Raw genomic sequence first — 20,652 nt, 5'->3', positions numbered from 1 at the left:
ATGATGTTTCTCTCTCATCGATGTTTCTAACTCTCTATCCCTCTCCCTTCCTCTCTGTAAAAATCAATAAAGTATATTAAAACAACAACAACAACAACAACAAAACACAAAACCTTATGAGGTCCTGACTGAATGCTCTGATTTAACTCAAATGTCAGTTTTCTGGAACTGTTGACCCTTCTGCTTCAATTGTACTATCTGGTGAATATGTGCTGAAGTATTCATTCCACAAAATGTTTTAGCAAAAGATTTTCAAATAAATGTAGTTTTACAAAGTAGATTTTTCTATTAAACAGAAAATTCCTCATCAGTATTACATTTAGATCCCTAACCAATTCCTTCCTACACACACACGCACACCAAGGCAATAGCTCCCTTATCTTTTGAACTAATTCTGACTATACTGCAATTTTTTAACCTGAAATCAGAGAGAAAGGGCTGATTGCTTTGGTGTTCCTGCTTGGTTTCCATGGGCAACAAAGGCATTGATTCCGAATTAATGTCTTTTGAGCTAAGTCACCAGACAATGTAAAGAACCCCTTTTCCAAGGCCCCCTATCAGGAAATTTCTCCCTATCATTACTACTCATCACCCAAATAAGGAGCTGACTGCTTATCGACTAAAATACTCATACCAGTGTAAGTGGTATCCTCTTTGTGGAAGACAACTTAAAAGAAGTCCCCCAAATTTTCTAGTGAAGGCACACTAAAAGTTACTACAATAGTAAACACACCCTTTTGTCCCCTTCGTCAACTGCTATAACCATATCCAGCTCAGGAAAATATTCCTCCACTTACTTCGCATGTCTTTTTTCATCATCACGGTTCAGGTTTGCCACATACCCTTCAAGGTATTTTTGGAGTTCTTCAAAAGTCCCAACTGTTTGGTTGAATGTTCTAAATGAAAATTAAATTAAATTAAATTAAATTAAAATCTCTGTGTTGCTAGTTACCATTGCAACTTGACATTCTTCTTAAGCTCGTAAAAGACTGTTTCTGTGGTTAGTCAAGGCTTTGTAAATTGTTTTTCAGCAATTTATGTAGGTTAGTGTCAACATAATATGTAGAATAGTTATTAGGAGTTATAACTAAAGTATACAGTGGACTCTTTGAGTTTATGAAACAAAGAACTTATCAGTGAGAAGAGAAAACATTTCTGTAGTTTTCTGCCTTGTGTAGTTTTTGGCATGGTGTAAAGAAGGCTGAAAGAAATGGTGAGATGTGGGCAGGAGTCTCAACTGTTGGGGCAATTCTTCAACTGACCTGGGACTCACTTTTCTTATCTGTAAGGGTGAGATTGTTCTATATGTGGATATTAATGTATGTCTATAGTGCAATAAATGTTATTTTGCAATATAGACATATATTGAATCATTATGCTGTATATCTGAAACTAATATAATCTTAATATGCCAATGATATCTCAGTAAAGATAATAAAAAGAAGTATTATTAACTTTTTAGACATGCTAATATTATTGTGGTCATGCATTATAAATAATACTCAGTTCTTAGAGATGCTACGAAATTTACAGGTGAAATAACTGTATGTGTGTAATTTGCTTGAAAATAGTGTGGAGAAAGCAGGGAGGGTGGTGAAGTGGTAAATATAAGGCATTAATAAATCACTGTTGAACTTGGATTATGAGGTTCATAATACCATTTTGTGCTTTTTAAAATGTTCTAAAGTTCTTTCCAGCTCTAAATCTCTATCATTTTAAGTTAAATAAATGTTGTATTTGATTAGCAATCAATTACAACATATTCCCCTGTGATACCTGTTATTTTACTATTTTTGTTAATATTTCACATGAGTATTCCCTATTTCTTTGACTACACTGTGACTTTTCTTCGAGAACCTAGCTTTGGTATGTTTGAATTTCCTTTATTTTAACTAGATAATAAATATTCAACTGATTAATGAGAGACACAAGGGGCCATATTCAAATATGATTTGAAGTGAGTTAAGGACACAAAATGAGACTTCTTCTGAAAAATAACCTAAGACATTTAGCGATTAAATTTGACACACATCACATTCAAATTACTACAGTCGTTAAATTGAAACTTATCTGGAAATATATATATATAGCTAATGAATATTTTATATTTTGTCTGAGATACATTTTGCTTAAAATATTTTTAACTCTTTAGAGCATTTTAGAAATAAATTATGAAGTTGTTTACTATGTAATGTGGGGAAAAATCCATGAGCACTAATAAGCTTATTTCTCTGGAAGATGCAGAATTTAAATCTATTGCTGATATTTATGTACAAACTTTGCACACAAAATATTTAGTCTGCCAGCATCTGCCATTGCCACAGACAGATTCAGATCAGAAGGCACATTCCTTCCCATGAATTTTAATAGGATGTGCTTGCAGCTGAAGATTGGCCAGCACTTCCAAGTGATGATGAATGAGAAGACAGATGGGCTCTTGGAGTAACAGAAGGCCACATCTTCAAAGGTGACAGTAGCCTGCCTTCCCCAACCAGTATACTCACTCTCGATCTATAACCAGGCATGCGACATCATTTTCCTCAGCAACAATGTTCGCTGATCTGACATCTTCACTGCAGATAAAAACAGGAAAGGCAGTTTTCCACAGTTAGAAATTAAATGCCTATTTTTATTAGAGAATCTGTCACTTTGTATAAACACCATCACTTAAGCCTTCAAAAGACTATGCTTTTTTATAAACATCATCAGCTGTATGCTATACTTTTAAAAAAGATCAGAAATATATTCCAGTAAAGGTTACATATACAAGAAATTCAGGGGAGAAGATGATAACTGGGGGTGGGGGGGGTGGGGAGGACACACACAGAAAAATCAGTGACAACAACTAGGTATAGAATATCATTCTGCTCTCATGTCTGCCAAATAAACAGCTCTTCTCTGATCAGATGGGAACTGCTGAAAATATGCAGGCAAAACCAAAACTGACTGATTGAAGAAATGTATTGGAAAAACATTTAAGTAATTAACATAAAATAAACCAATCAATAATAAAACCCAAAGGAAGTGTTTTAATGCAATTGCCCAATGAATCAAATAATACCAAAATACTTTTTTCATTTTATAGAATCTATTATGTACACCTTCCATTAATATCTTTAAAATCAGAGTATGTCTTTCAGTAATGATGAGTCATACTGTAATTAACAGCAAGGTCTTTCTCAGAAGTGTATAATATATAATGGTGCATCTTATAATTGATAGCTTAAATACAATGAATTACCGGCATGTAATCTAATGAGGGTAAATTTAGTTACCTAATGAAGATCAATGGGTCAAGCATTGGGTAAAGTATTTAGAGACTTTTATTTGATTAGGTTCCTCCCTCTATTAGTTATAAGCTAAAGACATTGAAAAAAGGCACACCCATATGGTACCCAGTGCTCTGAAAATCATTTAAAGTAGCATGGAGTAGCAAGTATACTGAGACTGCTCTAAGCAACTTCATTAAAAGTGGCATCATACAAAGTATAGTTCTTTCATCTTCCTTTAATGGTGGGACAGAGAAAAGCTTGGCAGCCCATTTCTACATTCCAAAGAAGTCCACTGTCTGGATAGCTGGCATCAAGAGATTTTCTGACATGACCCACAGTCCCTTCCAAGTTTACAGGGTCCTTGCTAGAAGATATCAGTGAAAGCAGCTCAATTAGCTTTTGAATTGGGAGCTGGGTAGTTTGTACTCAACTTGCATGTACATATCTGTAGATATGTAGATCTTGGATGTAGGCCAACTACTTGATTTGTGAGTTCAAAACAGAGAAGAGGTATGGCATTCTTTTTACTTGTCAGTGCCATCATTTTGACTAGAAACACTCGCAAACTCTTTATAAGTATCAGATGTCTGTAAATACATGATTCTCTCACAGTAACTGTGCAAGTGCTGTGGATTAACTTCTGCACATAAAATTCTGAAAGACCTCTTGGGCTATTTAGTGTCGAGTCATGGAAATACACAGAATGTAAGGAATGTTGTGTCACAGTCAGTGGCCCTAAGAAGCAACAGCATAAAAATGCACAAAAACGTAAAAAAAATTTTGTATCCAACTCTCCTCATTGATTTTATCTTTATGGTTTCAAATGCTTTGGGGAGTTGGGTATTTATATTAAATATAAATTCCCATGTTTCTCATGGAAAAACACTGTAATTGGCTAGCGGCAACATACAGCATAAATTATTTCAGGTCCAGCAAAACAAGACAGCATATTTCCTTTCAAAAGCTATTTTGACTCTAGTACATTTATGAAGTTCTCTGCACTTTCAAATTTGAGTTGTTTTGGTTTGAGGTATGAGAAGAATAATCTGGAAATCTTAAGAACAAATAGATTGAAGTCTTGGATGATGACATTACATAATTATATTACATGAGTGCATCCTATTCTGTCACAAATAAACGAATGCAAAATGGACAATTTCCCTATTATTGAAACACTAGAGGCCCAGTACATGGGATTCGTGCACTGGTGGGGGGCGTGGCCTGCAGGGATCACCCGCTGTGGGAGCGCTGCTCATCCTGGTCAGTGAGTGGCTGTGGACCCGCCCTCTGAGTGACTGCTTTGCAGGAGCAGCCACTCATCCCAGTCTGCCAAGTGGCGCTCCCACTGTGGGAGCGCACTGACCACCAGGGGGCAGCTCCTGCGTTGAACCCCTGCCCCCTGGTGGTCAATATGCATCACAGCGACTGGTTGAGCAGTTGTGGTTGTTTCGCTATTCAGTCGCTGGGCTTTTATTATATGGGATGTTCACTACCAGCTAGAAAATGGTAAAGAAAAATTCACCTTGTCTTTCTATTTCATTTTTAAATTGTTTACATAATAGCCATACCATTAAGTTTAAATGGTTGAATTTTCTTAAAAAATAACAGGCTTATGATTTTTATATAATAAAATTTGTCTTCAGATATTAATTTATCAACACTCCTTTTGGGTCTGTCTTTATGGGATCCTGACATACAAATAAGCAGACCTGGGGCTTTCTACACAAAAGGTGAAGGAAGATAAATGAAGAGAAGTACTGCTACCTTTTCTAAGCATATGCTTTTATTTTACTTATTTTATGAAAGGAAAGCATTTAGTAATAACAAATTTTAAGAAATTTCTTACCTAATTTCAAGTATTCATTTTAAAATTTGAATGACTTCAAAAAATGTGTTTCTCAAAATTTTAACTTGATCTTTTATAAAGTTACTAGAGGCTCGGTGCACTAAATTCATGCATGGGTGGGATCCCTAGGCCTGGCCGGTGATCAGGGCCTATTGGGGCCATCTCATCAAGGACTGATCAGGGCTGGGGCCTGTTGGCTGCTTACCAGGGACTACCGGCTGCTGGCCAGGGCCTGCTGGCCAGGGGGAGGGACCGGGAGAGGTTGGCTGGTCATGGGAGGTTGGCTGTGAGAGTGCACTGACCACCAGGGGGAAGCTCCTACATTGAGCATCTGCCCCCTGGTGGTTAGTGCGCATCATAGCAACTAGTTGACTGGTTTGGTGGTAACGATCACTTAGGCTTTTATATATAGAGATTTACATTTACACAAATGAAATTCCTCAGATTTGAGGTTGTTTTCTGGGTTCCAGGAAGTACAAAGTGTCCCCTGAGCCACTTGATTAACCTATACATATATTTCTTCCATAAATTATATCAACCCAATGAATTCATACTTCAAAGGCCTGAGGTTTAGGTAGAAATTCCAAATACATTATTTGATGTTGTTTCTAAAACTTGCAAAATGAGCTCAATAAAAATTCTTACAAATACAAAACTTTTATCATGATGATTAAAAAGCACACAAAATGGGGGGAGGTAAGGGGGGTATAAGGACACATATGTAATACCTTAATCAATAAAGAAAATAAAAGTACACGAAATATGTAAAGTCATTTTCTAATTTTTTTTACAAAGAGGAAAACAGCAATATTTCAAACCCAGGAAATATAAAAACTTGTTCTTAAGAGAAAATTATAATTTTGACTTCTTTAATCTCTTTCTCTGACTCCTTTTCAAATTAAAAATTCTAATAGAAAACCTTGTTTTCACTAGCAAACAAAACTTTCTAACTTATTTCCTGGGCAAAAAAAAAAAGTATTTTATAATTTTTAATTCCTGGACACTGACTGCCATTATTTTGGTAGCTCAATTTGACATGTAGTTGCACATACAAAACAATCAACGAATTATTATAGTATGCTATACAAATTCATGGATTCACCTGATAAGAGCTTTTTCTCCAAAGTATTCTCCTTTCTGCAGTGTTTTTATCACTTGTGGTTGATCGTGGCCCTCTGTACTCTGGGTGACTTTTACCTAAATTATGTCAAACAATGAAAAAGAGGGAGAAGAAAGAAAGGAGAATCTGAACACATTATCTATTCAACCGGACCATCCAGCTCTATATAAATTTTACTGAACAAGGAATAATCTTGCAGTAGTTAGGACAATCCGATGGACTGAGAAATCCCGTGATATAACACAATCACACTCCTCCACCCGCTGTTGGAGCAAGAGTCTCCATTCAAACCCCACCTCCCAAAGTGAAAAGAATTTTATGTGAATCTAGTGACTCCCTCCTAGAGATATCCAAGCAAATAATAATGGTCCCATGGGAACTTTGTTTCAAAATGCCAAATATAGTTGACAATTTACTCAAGAATAAAGCTGAGAAGCAGGAGTTCTGAATCAGGTGTTTATAATTGACTCGCTGAATCCTGTGAACCCTCTAAAAGTGAACAAAAAATGTGATGTGGAGAAGAGTCCGCAAACTTTCATGGGTCATTGTGATCTACAGTCCCAGCAAGTTTAAGAATCCCCATGGCAGGCCTAACAAAACAATATGCTTTAGTTGTGATTAGAATTATTCCAATTCAAGATGGCAACAGGGTTGCTTCATGTTCATTAGAAATTCTAATTAGCATTTATCTAAATCACCATGAACTAAAAAACATTTTTAAAAAAATGCAATTTGTTTATTAGCCAAAATTCTTTCCAAGCATGGGGTCCAGGTTGGGGAGAAATGACAAAAGTGGTTCTGAGTGTTGAAGAGTTTCTGAGGTTTAAAACTATTTTGTTAATTTATTTCCATAGGGGGCCCAGTTCAAAGTTCAATCACAAACCAATTTACAAAGGGCAGTGCCTGAATCTAATGATGAACCTTTCCCATGAAAGAAAGAGCATTTGTAAAAATCCAAGTTTATAGAAACAAGTCCTCAAGATTTTCCTCTTTCCTTCCGTATCTGACAAACGATTTTTGTCTGTGAGACCACTGTAAAGAGTCAACATAGGAACAACTGGCAATATGTTAGCCACTCAATATCTAGGTAAAGAAAAAGACCTCTTATATATATTACTATCTAATTTTCATCAGCATCTAAATCGAACTGAAACTATTGTGTATGAATTGAAGTCCTGAGCCAAACTGTTCTATAGCTTGAGGTCTGACCATCGCTGTCCTCAATTGCCAAGTTCACTACCTGCTGCTTGTCAGGGAAACTGTTCCAGCCCTGATCTTGGCCCCTACGGCTGATGGAAAATCACACATCCATAGCTGGAAGGAACCTTAGAAATAATCCAGTCATTTTATACACAACGAAGTGAGGTCCAAAAATATCAAGTGACCTGCCAAGGTCACCAGGAAGTTACTGTCTCAGCTGGAACACATCGCAAGTTCCTGCGCCCCCAAACCCAGTGCTCGGATGGAGCCCCACAGGACTCTGAGCAGAAAAACACCTTTACCCATTCAAAGGAGAGGGCTTCTTATATTGCAATGCAGGGCAGAGCTGCATTTGTGGCAAAATGATTTAAAGAGACTTTTTTTATTTACTTTAAGTAAGCTATAATTAATATTTACCGTTCCTTTGGCTAAAATGAAAAAGGTACTTCCTTCCTCGCCTTCTCGAATAATGTAATCTCCTTTGTCATAGTATTCCTGTTGGGATGAGAGGAACAGGACAGGTTAGATCCAGGGGAGATGTATCAATGAAGACATAAATGAAATAGAACTCCTAGTGTCTTTGGAATGAGCATTCCACACCTGTTTCTTCCTTTTTTTTCCTATTGTAACTAAAATCTGTTTTAAAAGATTGCAGTCATAAACTGTGGAGAAGTAAGGAGATTTTTGCCTTATTATCTGCATGTATGTTTACCTTTCACAGAAAACAGTCACCAGGAGGACTGAATTTCAGGCATGGAGCCTGCAGATTAGGAGAGAAATGAGGGCAGAACAATAATCACTGATACACCAGTGGCTTTCACCTAAGTCATCCAAATATACACTGTTTAGTGACCTGCAGCGGTCTGAAACCAGGTCTAGCTAAGTTTAGAAAAAGAACAAATTGAAAATATTATCCCCAATGGATATTAGGACTATCAGTCTCCATTTCTAATTCCTTGAAGAGCAAAGGCTGGGAAAATTCTATATGCACATTAAGTACCTCTTTCATATAAATTCTTTCCACAGATTCATCATTATAAAAGACCAACATTAGACTCTTTTACATGTAAATTCTTTTCTCCAAAGTAGGTTTATCCTCATGAAATCTCAAACTGTCACTTATTTCTTTGTTTCCCTCCTATATGTGCATATAATCAAAGAGTTCTTGGGCAGGGAAAAGTAATTCATCCACCTGCCAGACAAAAAGAGCAATTTGGTCTCTTGGAGAAGATTAAAGATGGATTAAACTGTCCACCCATACTTTGCTTTAACATGATTTGTTTCAAAGTCACAGAACTAAAATGGATCGCTTAATCATTTATACATGCATAAATGGGCTTGTTTAATTTTTTAAAAAGGCATAATTAACCACATAAGAGCTGTCTCTTGTTTAAAATTCAAACAAAACTATTGTATCTACTGTATTTCAATATCTCTTTTGGTCATTTACTCTTAAAACCTATTTACAGTTACAGAATCAATATCACTCCTAATACCCATAACCATTCCTTTTTATTTACTATGTACATTTTACAATATATTTCAACCTCTCATGAAGGAAGAATAACATCTTAGGGGCGGGGGAAGTATTTGAAGTCAGAGTTAGATTCAAATCCCAGTTTGTTTGTTTTTTTTGTTTGTTTTTTTGTTTTTGTGTGTGTGTGTTTTTTAAATATATTTTATTGATTTTTTACAGAGAGGAAGGGAGAGAGATAGAGAGTTAGAAACATCAATGAGAGAGAAACATCGATCAGCTGCCTCCTGCACATCTCCTACTGGGGATGTGCCCGCAACCCAGGTACATGCCCTTGACTGGAATCGAACCTGGGACCTTTCAGTCCGAAGGCCGATGCTCTATCCACTGAGCCAAACCGGTTTTGGCCAAATCCCAGTTTTGCTGTGAATTTCACTTCCATCAATCCATAAAGTTCAAATAAGAACATTTACCTTCAAAGATTTAGAAAAGAGAAACACCTTAGTTTTCTATTGCTGCTGAAACAAATAACCAAACATCACCCATTTATTGTGTCTGTGTGCCAGAGAATTCAGGCACAGTGTGATTCAATGGGGTTTCTCTTCATTGTATCTCTCAAGACTGAACTCAACTGACTTATTTCACTTAGCATGATACTCTCCAGGTCCCTCCATGCTGTCTCAAAGGGTAAGAGATTCTTCTTTTTACTGCTGCATATTATTCCATGGTGTAAATGTACCACAGCTTTTTTATCCACTCACCTACTGACGGGCACTTGGGCTGTTTCCACATCTTAGCTATATATATATAGCCAGCGACCAGAACGCTGTAACAACCAGAATGATTGGTCACTATGATGCCCACTGCGGCCAGTGAACCGGCCAATTGTGGGTGGGGCCAGCAGCCAACCTCCTGTAGCCCCTTCCCCCACCCACCCCCACCCCAGATCTGCTCCTGACCCCAATTAGGGGCGGGGCCAGCCAACCAAACACCTGTGGCACCTCCTCCCGACAGGCCTGGCCCCGATCCACCCAGATCGGGGCCAGGCCAGTCAGACCCCACCCATGCATGAATTTGTGCACTGGGCCTCTAGTTGTAAATAAAACGTTGCTATGAACATAGGGGTGCATATACTCTTTCTGATTGGTGTTTCAGGCTTCTTAGGATATATTCCTAGAAGTGGGTCAAATGGGAGTTCCATTTTTAATTTTTTGAGGAAACTCCACACTGTTTTCCACAGTGGCTGCACCCATCTGCATTCCCACCAGCAGTGTACTAGGGTTCCTTTTTCTCTGCATCCTCACCACTAATTGTCGTTTGTTGATTTGTTGATGTTAGCCATTCTGGCAGGTGTGAGGTGGTACCTCATTGTTGTTTTAATTTGCATTTCTTGTTGATTAGTGAAGTTGAGCATTTTTCTATATGTCTCTTGGCCATTTGTATGCCCTCTTTGGAGAAGTGTCTTTTTAGGTCTTCTGCCCATTTTTTTATTGGGTTGTTTATCTTCCTTTTTTTGAGTTGTATGAGTACTGTATATATTTTGGATATTAACCCCTTATCAGATACATCATTGGCAAATGTGTTCTCCCATACAGTGGATTCCCTTTTCATTTTGATGTTCATTTCTTTTGCTGTGCAGAAGCTTTTCACATGATCTCACTCATATGTGAAATCTAATGAACAAAATAAACTGACAAACAAAATAGATCCAGTGACATGGAAGCATGTAACAGACCGAGGATCCTCAGAGGGAAAGGGGTGGCAGGAAGAGATCAATCAAAGAACTTAAATGCATATACGCATAACCAATGGGCACAGACAACAGTGGGGTGAAGGCCTGGGGAGGGGACGGCAGTGGGGAGGAGGGGGGTTAAAGTCTTCCACAGTAAGCTGTGCTTCTCAGCCTCCTGGTTGTGGTCATGTGATTACCCCCTGACTAAAAGCATCTGCGCAGAAGTGATGCGTGCCTTCTCCATCCAAGGCCCACAAACCATAGGTAATACTAGTATTTTCAACAATAAAGATACTTTTTTTAAAAAAAAAAGGACTGAACCATTGTGTCAGCAGGGTTGTATTCCTTTCTAGAGGCTCCGGGTGAAAGTCTGCTTTCAAGCTTAATCAGGTTGTTGGCAGAATTCAGTTCCTTGTGGTCGCAGGATAAGGTCCCCACATCCATGCTGGCTGCCATCCCAGGGGCATCTCTCCATCCAGTCCTCGCACAGAGCCCCTACAATTCAGAGCCAGCACAGCACGGGGGATTCTTCCACCTGCAACCTGACTCCCACTTCTGCTGCACCTCTCTGACTGGCCAGAGAAAGTTCTCGGCTTTTAAGGGCTCATGTAATGATATCTGGCCCATCTAGATAGTCCAGGGTAATCTTCTTATTTTAAGGTCCAGAACCTTAATTACATCAGCAAAGTCCCTTTCACCATGCAACATAACATGTTCCCAGGTTCCAAGGATCTAGGTCTGGACATTTTGGGGGTACATCCTGTCTACCACAATAAGCCAATTAAAGAGAATGATTTTATTTTGAAGTGTTAAAAGCATCTGAAACTTGAGTAGTGAAACTGAGTAGTGAAAACTCAATGTTTGCCATATTAAGGAGGAAGATAATGGTTTTCTGAGCTGTTACTTAATTCTTCCGGATGTTTCCTTTTCTGTAAAATTAAGATTTCATTACTTACCACACCTCATGCTGTCTGAGAACTAGGTGAGAAGTTGTATCTAAAGCACCTGGTGGCACACTGGGTACATGCCAGGCACCTGATCACTGTTAATTCCTGTGAAAGAGGCCGTGAGCTGGTCCTCAGAATCTCTCACCGTAAACTGTACTCCTCAGCTGTAGCCATGTGACTAACCCCTGGCTAAAAGCATCCACACGGAAGTGATCTGTGCCTCCTCTATAAAGCCCAAGAACCATTCCAGGCATGTATCTTCATCCTTTTCCCTCAATCATGATGGCATGGCCCAGCTTGGGTTCCTGAATACCTCTTTGGATCCAACAGAGATCATCATCCTTGGATTGGTATATACACAAGTAACAAACTTCTAGTTTAGTTGGAAAATAATATTTTGAGTTTTTGGCATCGCAGTTTGTTTACTCCAATTCTTTAATCTTTCTCATTCTAGTTTCAAAGCAAGCCTTTGCTACGTTCGAGCTAGATTTTACAGTTGAGATGATTATGACCCTTGGAGGTTTAGGGAGGGACCCAACACTGCAGCCCAGGCACCTTCATTCCTTAGCTGATGTTCAGTGCTCTTTACTAAAACTGCTGGGGTCATGGTCGATGTGCCGGTCTCAGGATGCTCTTCAGTCTCTCCTGTTCCCATCTCAGCCTCGGTCACCGTTACCCCACGGAGCAGAGGACTGTGGAGAATCTCTGAAGTGCCATTGGGCTGTTCTTCAGTTATTATAAAGACTTCCGGGTGTGTGAGGATCCACAACTTAATTCCTCTCAGTCTGATTAGTTAAAAGGGAGCAGCTTGAAAGAAATCACTGAGAAAGAGCCTTGTTGTTCCTTAAGGGGCAACCTTCCTTGTGGTATTTTCCCCAGGGTTGGTTCTTTGTCACCAAAAACCATGGGAGGAAGATAAATAATACCTCCCAGTGTGTTGACAGTAACTTCATAGATCAGAAAAGGCTGTGGATGTAGGTCAGACCAAAAATATATAGTGGTAAGTACTGGCTATGATGCCAGACTGGCCAGTGTTTGTCAAGTGGGGAGAGCAGCCAGTCTAGCCAGGGTGGTCACCAAGACCCAAAAGAGAAATGCAAACAGTGTGGTTACTGTCCTGTGGTTATGTAGGAAAGGGGTCCATACAGGACCAAGAAGCCATAGACCCTGTCCTATGGACCAATGGTTTTCAAACATTTTTCACTCTGACCTACAGTAAGAAATACATTATATGCACACACCCAAATACACACACACACAGACATTTGTATGAAATTGAAACATATTATTCAAAACAGCATTTATACTCATTACTCTGATATGAAACATGTTCCTCTAAATTGGTTTTATGACCTACTGTGCCCCATAGTCTGAAAAAGATGTTTTAAAAGAAGGTGCTAGAAATCCAGAGAGTACCTATTGAGTGTACGACAAGAGGAAAAAATAAAGAAATAATTCAAGGGCAGACTGAGAGGTCAAAGTCAGAAGAAAACTATACAAGCAGCAACAGCAAAAGATAAAAATATTTTTTCACTGTAAAAAAAATGCTCATTCTGTGATAGTCTAGCAAAATGCCCAAGCTCCTGTAAAAAAAAAAAAATACATAAAACTAGAAGAAAAATCCCAGGTGATAAAGGATAATGACAAAAAAACAAGTCTATGACTTCCTTAGAATATTTAGGGAATATTTTGTGGCTAGAAACTAGGATGTAGTATTGATGATATACAATCAGATGTAGGACACACACATACCCTCCATGCACCATGTGACTATGCACCCAAGTTGGTTGCTTAAGAAACTGTATACAGTTATTTGGGTTGTTACCAGCAATTTTTTGTTTGCACAAGGACACTAGTTAAAACACCTGAGATAGTTTAAAGCAAATACACCCGGATCAGTGGATCCTACCAATCCTAATTTAGTACCTGATTGCTTAATTCCAGGGACCAGAGCCTACAAAATGAAAACCAACAGAAATCCTTCTGACTTGGGTAAGTCAACTGAATAGAATTCTGTAATGAAAAGATTGACAGAGCCCGTAGATTTGTGGCCCCCCACCACCTTACTTTCGTAGATGAGAAGACCCTAATGCCCACCATGATGAACTGACAGCTGCTAGTGACAAATCCTAATCTCAGGACCTTGGACTAGTAAACTTTCTACCTAGCTACCCCACCCTTAACTAACTGTATCATAAACTGTGGCAAAATCCAGTTTCTCAACTTTTTTATGGCCCTGGGTGTAATCATTAAAGTGAGAAAACCTTCTGGCTCATGCACGTGTTAACAGGAACTATAGGAAGACAAGACTTTTAAAAAAATGATTAGAAAATAAAAAGGAAAATTCCTGAATGAAGAGGCAGATTGTGGCAAACTCTAAATACATGTATTCTATTCATAATTCTAAGCTAGTGTTTCTCAAACTTTAATAAACAAGCATGAAACTTGAATAGTTAAAATGTGGATTTCTGGGCCCTTACTCCACCAGAATTTCTGATTCATTATGAGGTGGTACCTGGGAGTCTATCTTTTAAGCAGTACTGCGGGTGATCTGAGTAAGGACTAGGACAGTGATGGCGAACCTTTTGAGCTCGGCGTGTCAGCATTTTGAAAAACCCTAACTTAACTCTGGTGCCGTGTCACATATAGAAATTTTTTGATATCTGCAACCATAGTAAAACAAAGACTTATATTGTTGATATTTATTTTATATATTTAAATGCCATTTAACAAAGAAAAATCAACCAAAAAATGAGTTTGCGTGTCACCTCTGACACGTGTGTCATAGGTTCGCCATCACTGGACTAGGACATTTCTCATACCCCACCCCACCCCCCACCACATCTCCAGTTTCCTGAAAGATGGCATGTCAGAGTCACAGTGCAGAGGGTCACTGGGTCAAATACCAAAGGTCTGTAACAAAGAGATAGGTGACTTTTCCATCAACCACAGTCAAGGCCCATGCTCCCTGGATTGATCCCCATGTGTAGGAGCAGAAACTCCTTCCACTCTTGTCTTCCATGCCGCACAACCACCAGGCACAGAAGTCGCATTGTCATTTTTATTATCACCAACAGTTACACTGCTTTCCCAATCTGTATCGTGTTTTATGATGTTCGTTAATTAACAGCAGTGAATATATTGGTACTATTCCCACTCTCCTTTTCCCGTCAGAACATGACAAGAAGCTTGAAGATAATGTCTGCCTCTGGGGCCGAATGTTCTGGGTGATTTAAGCTGAAGCAAGAGATGCTATTGGAACTACACAATCGGGGCCATTTGGTTTAGGAGTTCAACCAAGCCTTGACAAACACATCAGATCAACTGCTCAGTGACGGGAAGTCCTGATCTTCCTTCCTGGTCCCTGCACAAAAATTTAAAAACTCCCAAATCAACCCCTAAAGAGCACGCCAGATCCAGCGTGTCTTTCTCAAAGGTTATGGACAGTTTGTGGGACAGCTGGTCCTAGAGCTCAGTGGGCGCTCTGTCATAACGCCGATGCCTTAGTGATCGGCTGTCGTCTATGTTGGCTATGCTGGTAAATGATGTGCTTTTCTTAGAGCTACGTAGATCCCACGGCTCCCTTGTTAATCACTTTCCGCATTTGAGAATTTTCACACGCTACAGGGTCCCATTTGTTTGCCAGGTATGAATAAAGAGCTCTTTATAAACCATGCTGCTGTCTGCAAATGCTGACATATAATAAAGCTTTTCTAGGGTGTTTTAAAAGATGAGACGTTCAAACTCGAATTGTGTGTTAATTAAGACTGGATGGGAGCCCCTCATCTATATTTTCTGTATTATTGCCTGTGGCTGCTATAAATATGTCTAATTTACCATTTATTTTTAATGATACTAAATTTTAATATTTGCTGTCAGCATGGAATTCCCCTCTGGTGAATCGACCCTATTAGTATTACATTAAAACCAGATTTTCCTGGGTTAACAAAAAATATAGGGCCTCCCTAGCTTAAAAAAAATACACCACAACACTCTCAGAAATTAGGATGAATTATTAATTTGTAACATCTGTGATTGGGTTATGTTACACTGGGAAAATCCCAAAAGATACAGGGCAAGCAGTCCTCTTGAAAATGACTTCATAACTGAACGCCCTGAGGACATAAGGCCAGGCTCTGTGTCATCATGGCCTGTCCTTGATAAACTGCTGGACGGGATCCATGAATTTTAAATGGAAACATTACTGGTGTCACTTACATTTAAGGATGCAATGATCAGTGCTCCCTTCTCGGCAGATATTAGTTTACACTGTGTATTGCGATTGACAGAGGCATGAATCTGTAAACAACCAGGCTTGCAGGTTGTGTTTTGTTTGTGTCTCCAACTGAAAACAGCTTTATAATAGCTTAGAGTCTGTGTGTGACTCCTTAATTATTCTTTGCCTTCTTTTAAATTCCTGGTAAGCCATTTTGGTTTCAATGAAATTGACCCCCACCCCCGGTTAAGGAGAGGTTATTTGCTTTGAATGTTCGGCTCTGAAATCTGAAGAAGTTTTCATATAACGCATAACATTAGATTCCAAGGTACGTGTCACAAAAGCATTAGTCACAAAAAGACTTGGCTAGTCTTGGACTAGAACCAACCATCTGGGTGAGGCTTAATATGAGTTTTTGAACACATTCCAACATGCCATGTTTTTCCCCCTAGATGTTAAAATAGATAAAGTGCTTCTTAAGTGCAGTTTTTTCCTAAAGTATTTTCATGGCCTAGAGCAGTGATGGCGAACCTTTTGAGCTCAGCGTGTCAGCATTTTGAAAAATCCTAACTTAACTCTGGTGCCGTGTCACATATAGACATTTTTTGATATTTGCAACCATAGTAAAACAAAGACTTATATTTTTGATATTTATTTTATATATTTAAATGCCATTTAACAAAGAAAAATCAACCAAAAAAATGAGTCCGGGTGTCACCTCCGACACACGTGTCATAGGTTCGCCATCACTGGGCTAGAGTGTGCAAGCATAGAGTGTTTCATGGCCTGATTCAGGAGCTATCACCAAACGCCCCAGTACCCTCTTTCTCTGCACGATTTCCTAATTTGCACCACCAACTCCTTTAATACTATGAAAACTCTGTACGAGTTGTGAAATGTACGGCAGAAAATCAAATGCCTCTTGACCCTTTGTACGCCGTAAGCGTCTATAGATGCAAGCAGTGGACCCTCCCACAAGCCGTGCAGTCTACAGCTGCAAGCCTCCCATATCAACTCTGGTCGCCCAATTTTAAAAATAAGATTTGTTAGTGACATCTCTGGGTTTGCCACCATTTTGAACGCGTGGCAGGTAGCTGGTTGAGTAATGCAGATTAGTTTTATAAAATATACTAAAAAGATTAAAATATACTTTACACATGCAAGTCCAATGTTTTATACATTTCAGAAGAGTCACCTAAAGCTATTCCAGCCCCAGAATTCAGTGAGAATGGGCCTCATGGTTTTTCACAATAGAAAATGGCCCTTGGTCACTGTAGACTGCCGATCCACCATCTTTTCCTTTTTATTCACTTATAGTGCTAATAAGGACTACATTATACAATCTCTTAATAAAATGTATTTTTTGCTTTAAAGTTTCTTACCACTTCCAAGCAGTCAATGATCTTGGTTAACTTGTCTTCAGGTAAGTTCTTCAGCAAGGATACACTTCAAAATTAAAAAGAGACATTAATTTCTTCATCTTCCTGAATTAAAATATAAATTTACACCTATATGTAGATTCAAAAATCTTTATATGCATCTAAAAATGCACCTTAATTTTTCCAAAGTAAACCTCAAAATATGTCACAGATAAACAACTAAATTTCAAATATTTTAAAATTACATAAATACATATAATTACAGGAATTTATCACAGGCAAATAAAAATAAGATATCATAAAGGGAAAAATCAAATTTTGTCTGGTTGGGGGAAAAAAAACCCACAACATTTTACATTTGTTGTTGGTTTTCAAAGCAAATCACTTCTGAAAATGTGTTTTTCTCCCTATCTCAGTCTCTTTTATTAGCATGCGTGACAAGCTCTGCTTCCATAGGAGGATCAGATTTTCATCCAAATCCTTGCAATTAGGTAAAGACTGAATCCAGGGAGGGAATGTAGGAATTAGCATGAAAATGATCTCTGATTAGTTATATTATATTGTCTTAAAATTCATGATAGCCAGAGGCATGTAATAGAAACATTTTTACAAATAATAATAATACACAGAAAATGAAATAGAATACAGAAACTTATTTTTTTTAAAAAAATAAGAAATTCCACTAGTGTGATTAACCAATCAAGATGATTAAATTGCTCTATTAGAGAAATTTCTCCTCTACCCATTTTTACTCGACTGTTGATAAAATTTCTATAAGATAAATATGTCTTTTTCTAAAATATATTTTATTGATTTTTTACAGAGAGGAAGGGAAAGGGATAGAGAGTTAGAACCATCGATGAGAGAGAAACATCGATCAGCTGCCTCCTGCACACCCCGCACTGGGTACATGCCCGCAACCAAGGTACATGCCCTTGACCGGAATCAAACCTGGGACCCTTGAGTCCGCAGGCCCACGCTCTATCCACTGAGCCAAACCGGTCAGGGCAAATATGTCTTTCTTACCATATAAAATTTGACACGCCTAAGAAAAAAATGATGCTACTCAAAAGTACACGACTGGATCTGATTTTTTCTTTTTTTCTTTTTTTAAAATATATTTTATTGATTTTTTACAGCAAGGAAGGGAGAGGGATAGAGAGTTAGAAACATCGATGAGAGAGGAACATCGATCAGCTGCCTCCTGCACACCACCCACTGGGGATATGCCTGCAACCAAGGTACATGCCCTTGACTGGAATCGAACCTGGGACCCTTCGGTCTGCAGGCCGACGCTCTATCCACTGAGCCAAACCGGTCAGGGCTGGATCTGATTTTTTTCAAAAAGAGCTCTAGACTGACCCTGCACATGTGCAGGAGAGACACATGCCCAGGAGACATGTATAAGAATGTTTGCATCAGAATCGTTTGTAACTGCCAAACACTGGAATACCCCCCAATAGGAGAGGAGATCAGTGTACTGCAGTAGAGTCAGATATCGTAACTCTACTATAGGAGAAATTATTGAACTAATCAAATGGATCAATCTTAGAAAAAAATATTGAGTAGCCTGGCCTGAGTTGCTCAGTGGTTGGGCATCGACCTATGAACCAGAAATTCACAGTTAGATTCCGGGTCAGGGCACAGGCCCAGGTTGTGGGCTCAATACCCAGTGGGAGGCATGCAGGAGGCAGACAATCAGTGTTTCTCTCTCATCATTGATGTTTCTGTCTCTCCCTTTCCCTTCCTCTCTGAAATTAATAAAATTATATCTTTAAAAATTATTGAGCATTATGCTAAGTGAAATAAGCCCGTCAGAGAAAAATAAATACCACATGATCTCACTCATTTGTGGACTACAGAAAACGACATAGACTGACGAACAGGGACAGATCCAAAGACAGAGAAACAGCGATCAGACTATCAATCCCCAGAGGGAAAGTAGGGGAGGGTGGGGGTAAGGGGAAGAGATCAACCAAAGGACCCAAAGCACTTGTGTGCATACATATAAGCCAATCCAATGGACACAGACAACAGGGGGATGAGAGCATGAGTGGGGGGGGGGGTTGGGGGTTAATGGGGGGGTGGGGACACATTTGTAATACCTTAACCAATAAAGAAATTAAAAAAAAAGTATTGAGTAAAAAATTGAGTTGCAAAAATAACACCATTTTTATGAAGTTCAAAAATAGGCTAAATCAAGCTATAGGAAACTAATAAAGACTTCCAAGGGAATGATTAGTACTAAACTTCAGAACATATGCTACACCAAGGAGAGGGAGGATGTAGGAAGCTAGGAAATGACATGGTGGAGCACATGAGAATAACAACATGACTAACTTTCTACTTCTTGGGTCAGACAGAGGCTTGATGGTGCTCATTTTGTTATTTTTTTATAAATTACATATATACTGTGTATTTTTTATATACATCCATACTTCATAATTAAAATATATAAATGAAAAAATTAAGAGCTTACTGTGTATTATGAAATAAATGTATTTCTCTAATATCTCCTTATTGATGAAAAGGTAAAAGGGTAACGAAAACATGTCATTGATTAACACATGCCCATTGTGAAAGTTCTACTTCTGCTCCACACTGGGATCTATAATGTTAGTGAAAATTTTCTCCTGCAAATCAATATCTATAGGATATCTGTTGTCTGTCTCCCCTCTATGAAGGCAAAGATCAGGTTTATCTTGATCACCACTGAATCCACCATGTTTAGGGCTCAGCAATAAGTATTTGTTGAATGAATGCATGAATAAGAAAACAAAAGGAAGGAAAGAAAAAATAGAAAAGGAAGGAATATGTACTAGTAAATTCTCTGAGCTCCTTTCACTAGGCCAGAACATGCTAGACTCCAAGGGAACGAATTGCTATGCCTAGTGGTTCAGGTTTTGTCTTAGATATTCAAGTGCAACCCACGTGCACTGGTTTATTTATTTATTCCCCCCTTTTTTGCCCTTGCATAAGTGTGGTTCATTAACTCCAAGTGCTAACCTGTGTTGGTCAGTTATTGAATTTTGAGGTCACTTACACTAAGGCATTGGTTGGCATAAAGGTAAGGCACCTACTTGTCATTATTGCGGCTCTCTTCCAGGAGTCATTATTGACTCTGGGAGAGTAACTCAGCAAGATTCTTAATGCCTGTAATGTTCTACTGATCAGCAATGCCTTCATTCAATATGTACTGAGTCCTCACTATACTTGAGGCACTGTAGAGCCCTAAAATCATTGATTCTGCAGGCCAGTTATGTAAGACAAAAGCACCATACTTCAAAAGAACTTAGTATTCTATTTATTTTTTTTTTGGAAACTGTCAGACATTTTATTATAATGACCAATTATCATAGGTAACAATTCATTACAGTATGCATTGCAGATTCAGAGGCTGTCAAAACTCCCACAAAAGACGCAAAAATAGTTTAAATGAGGAACTTACACTTTCAAAAACATTTTT

At 38.5% G+C, this 20,652-nt stretch overlaps 1 protein-coding gene across 3 annotated transcripts in view; it reads right to left on the bottom strand.

The window, feature by feature from the left end:
* The window catches only part of PRKG2 (protein kinase, cGMP-dependent, type II), a 124,482-nt gene that overhangs the window by 37,779 nt on the left and 66,051 nt on the right, over positions 1–20,652 (bottom strand). For all 3 annotated transcript variants that reach the window (XM_005857417.2, XM_005857418.2, XM_005857416.2), the window contains 5 exons: positions 17,190–17,253; positions 7,856–7,933; positions 6,221–6,315; positions 2,505–2,573; positions 798–896 (listed from right to left, as the gene is read on the bottom strand). In XM_005857417.2, coding sequence (XP_005857479.1) covers positions 798–896; positions 2,505–2,573; positions 6,221–6,315; positions 7,856–7,933; positions 17,190–17,253 — 405 coding nt within the window. The remainder of the gene's footprint in view (positions 1–797; positions 897–2,504; positions 2,574–6,220; positions 6,316–7,855; positions 7,934–17,189; positions 17,254–20,652) is intronic.

Source organism: Myotis brandtii, unplaced genomic scaffold (genome assembly GCF_000412655.1).
Source record: "Myotis brandtii unplaced genomic scaffold, ASM41265v1 scaffold111, whole genome shotgun sequence".
In the NCBI taxonomy this organism is placed as follows: Eukaryota; Metazoa; Chordata; class Mammalia; order Chiroptera; family Vespertilionidae; genus Myotis; species Myotis brandtii.
This window is presented reverse-complemented; position numbering and strand designations above follow the sequence as displayed.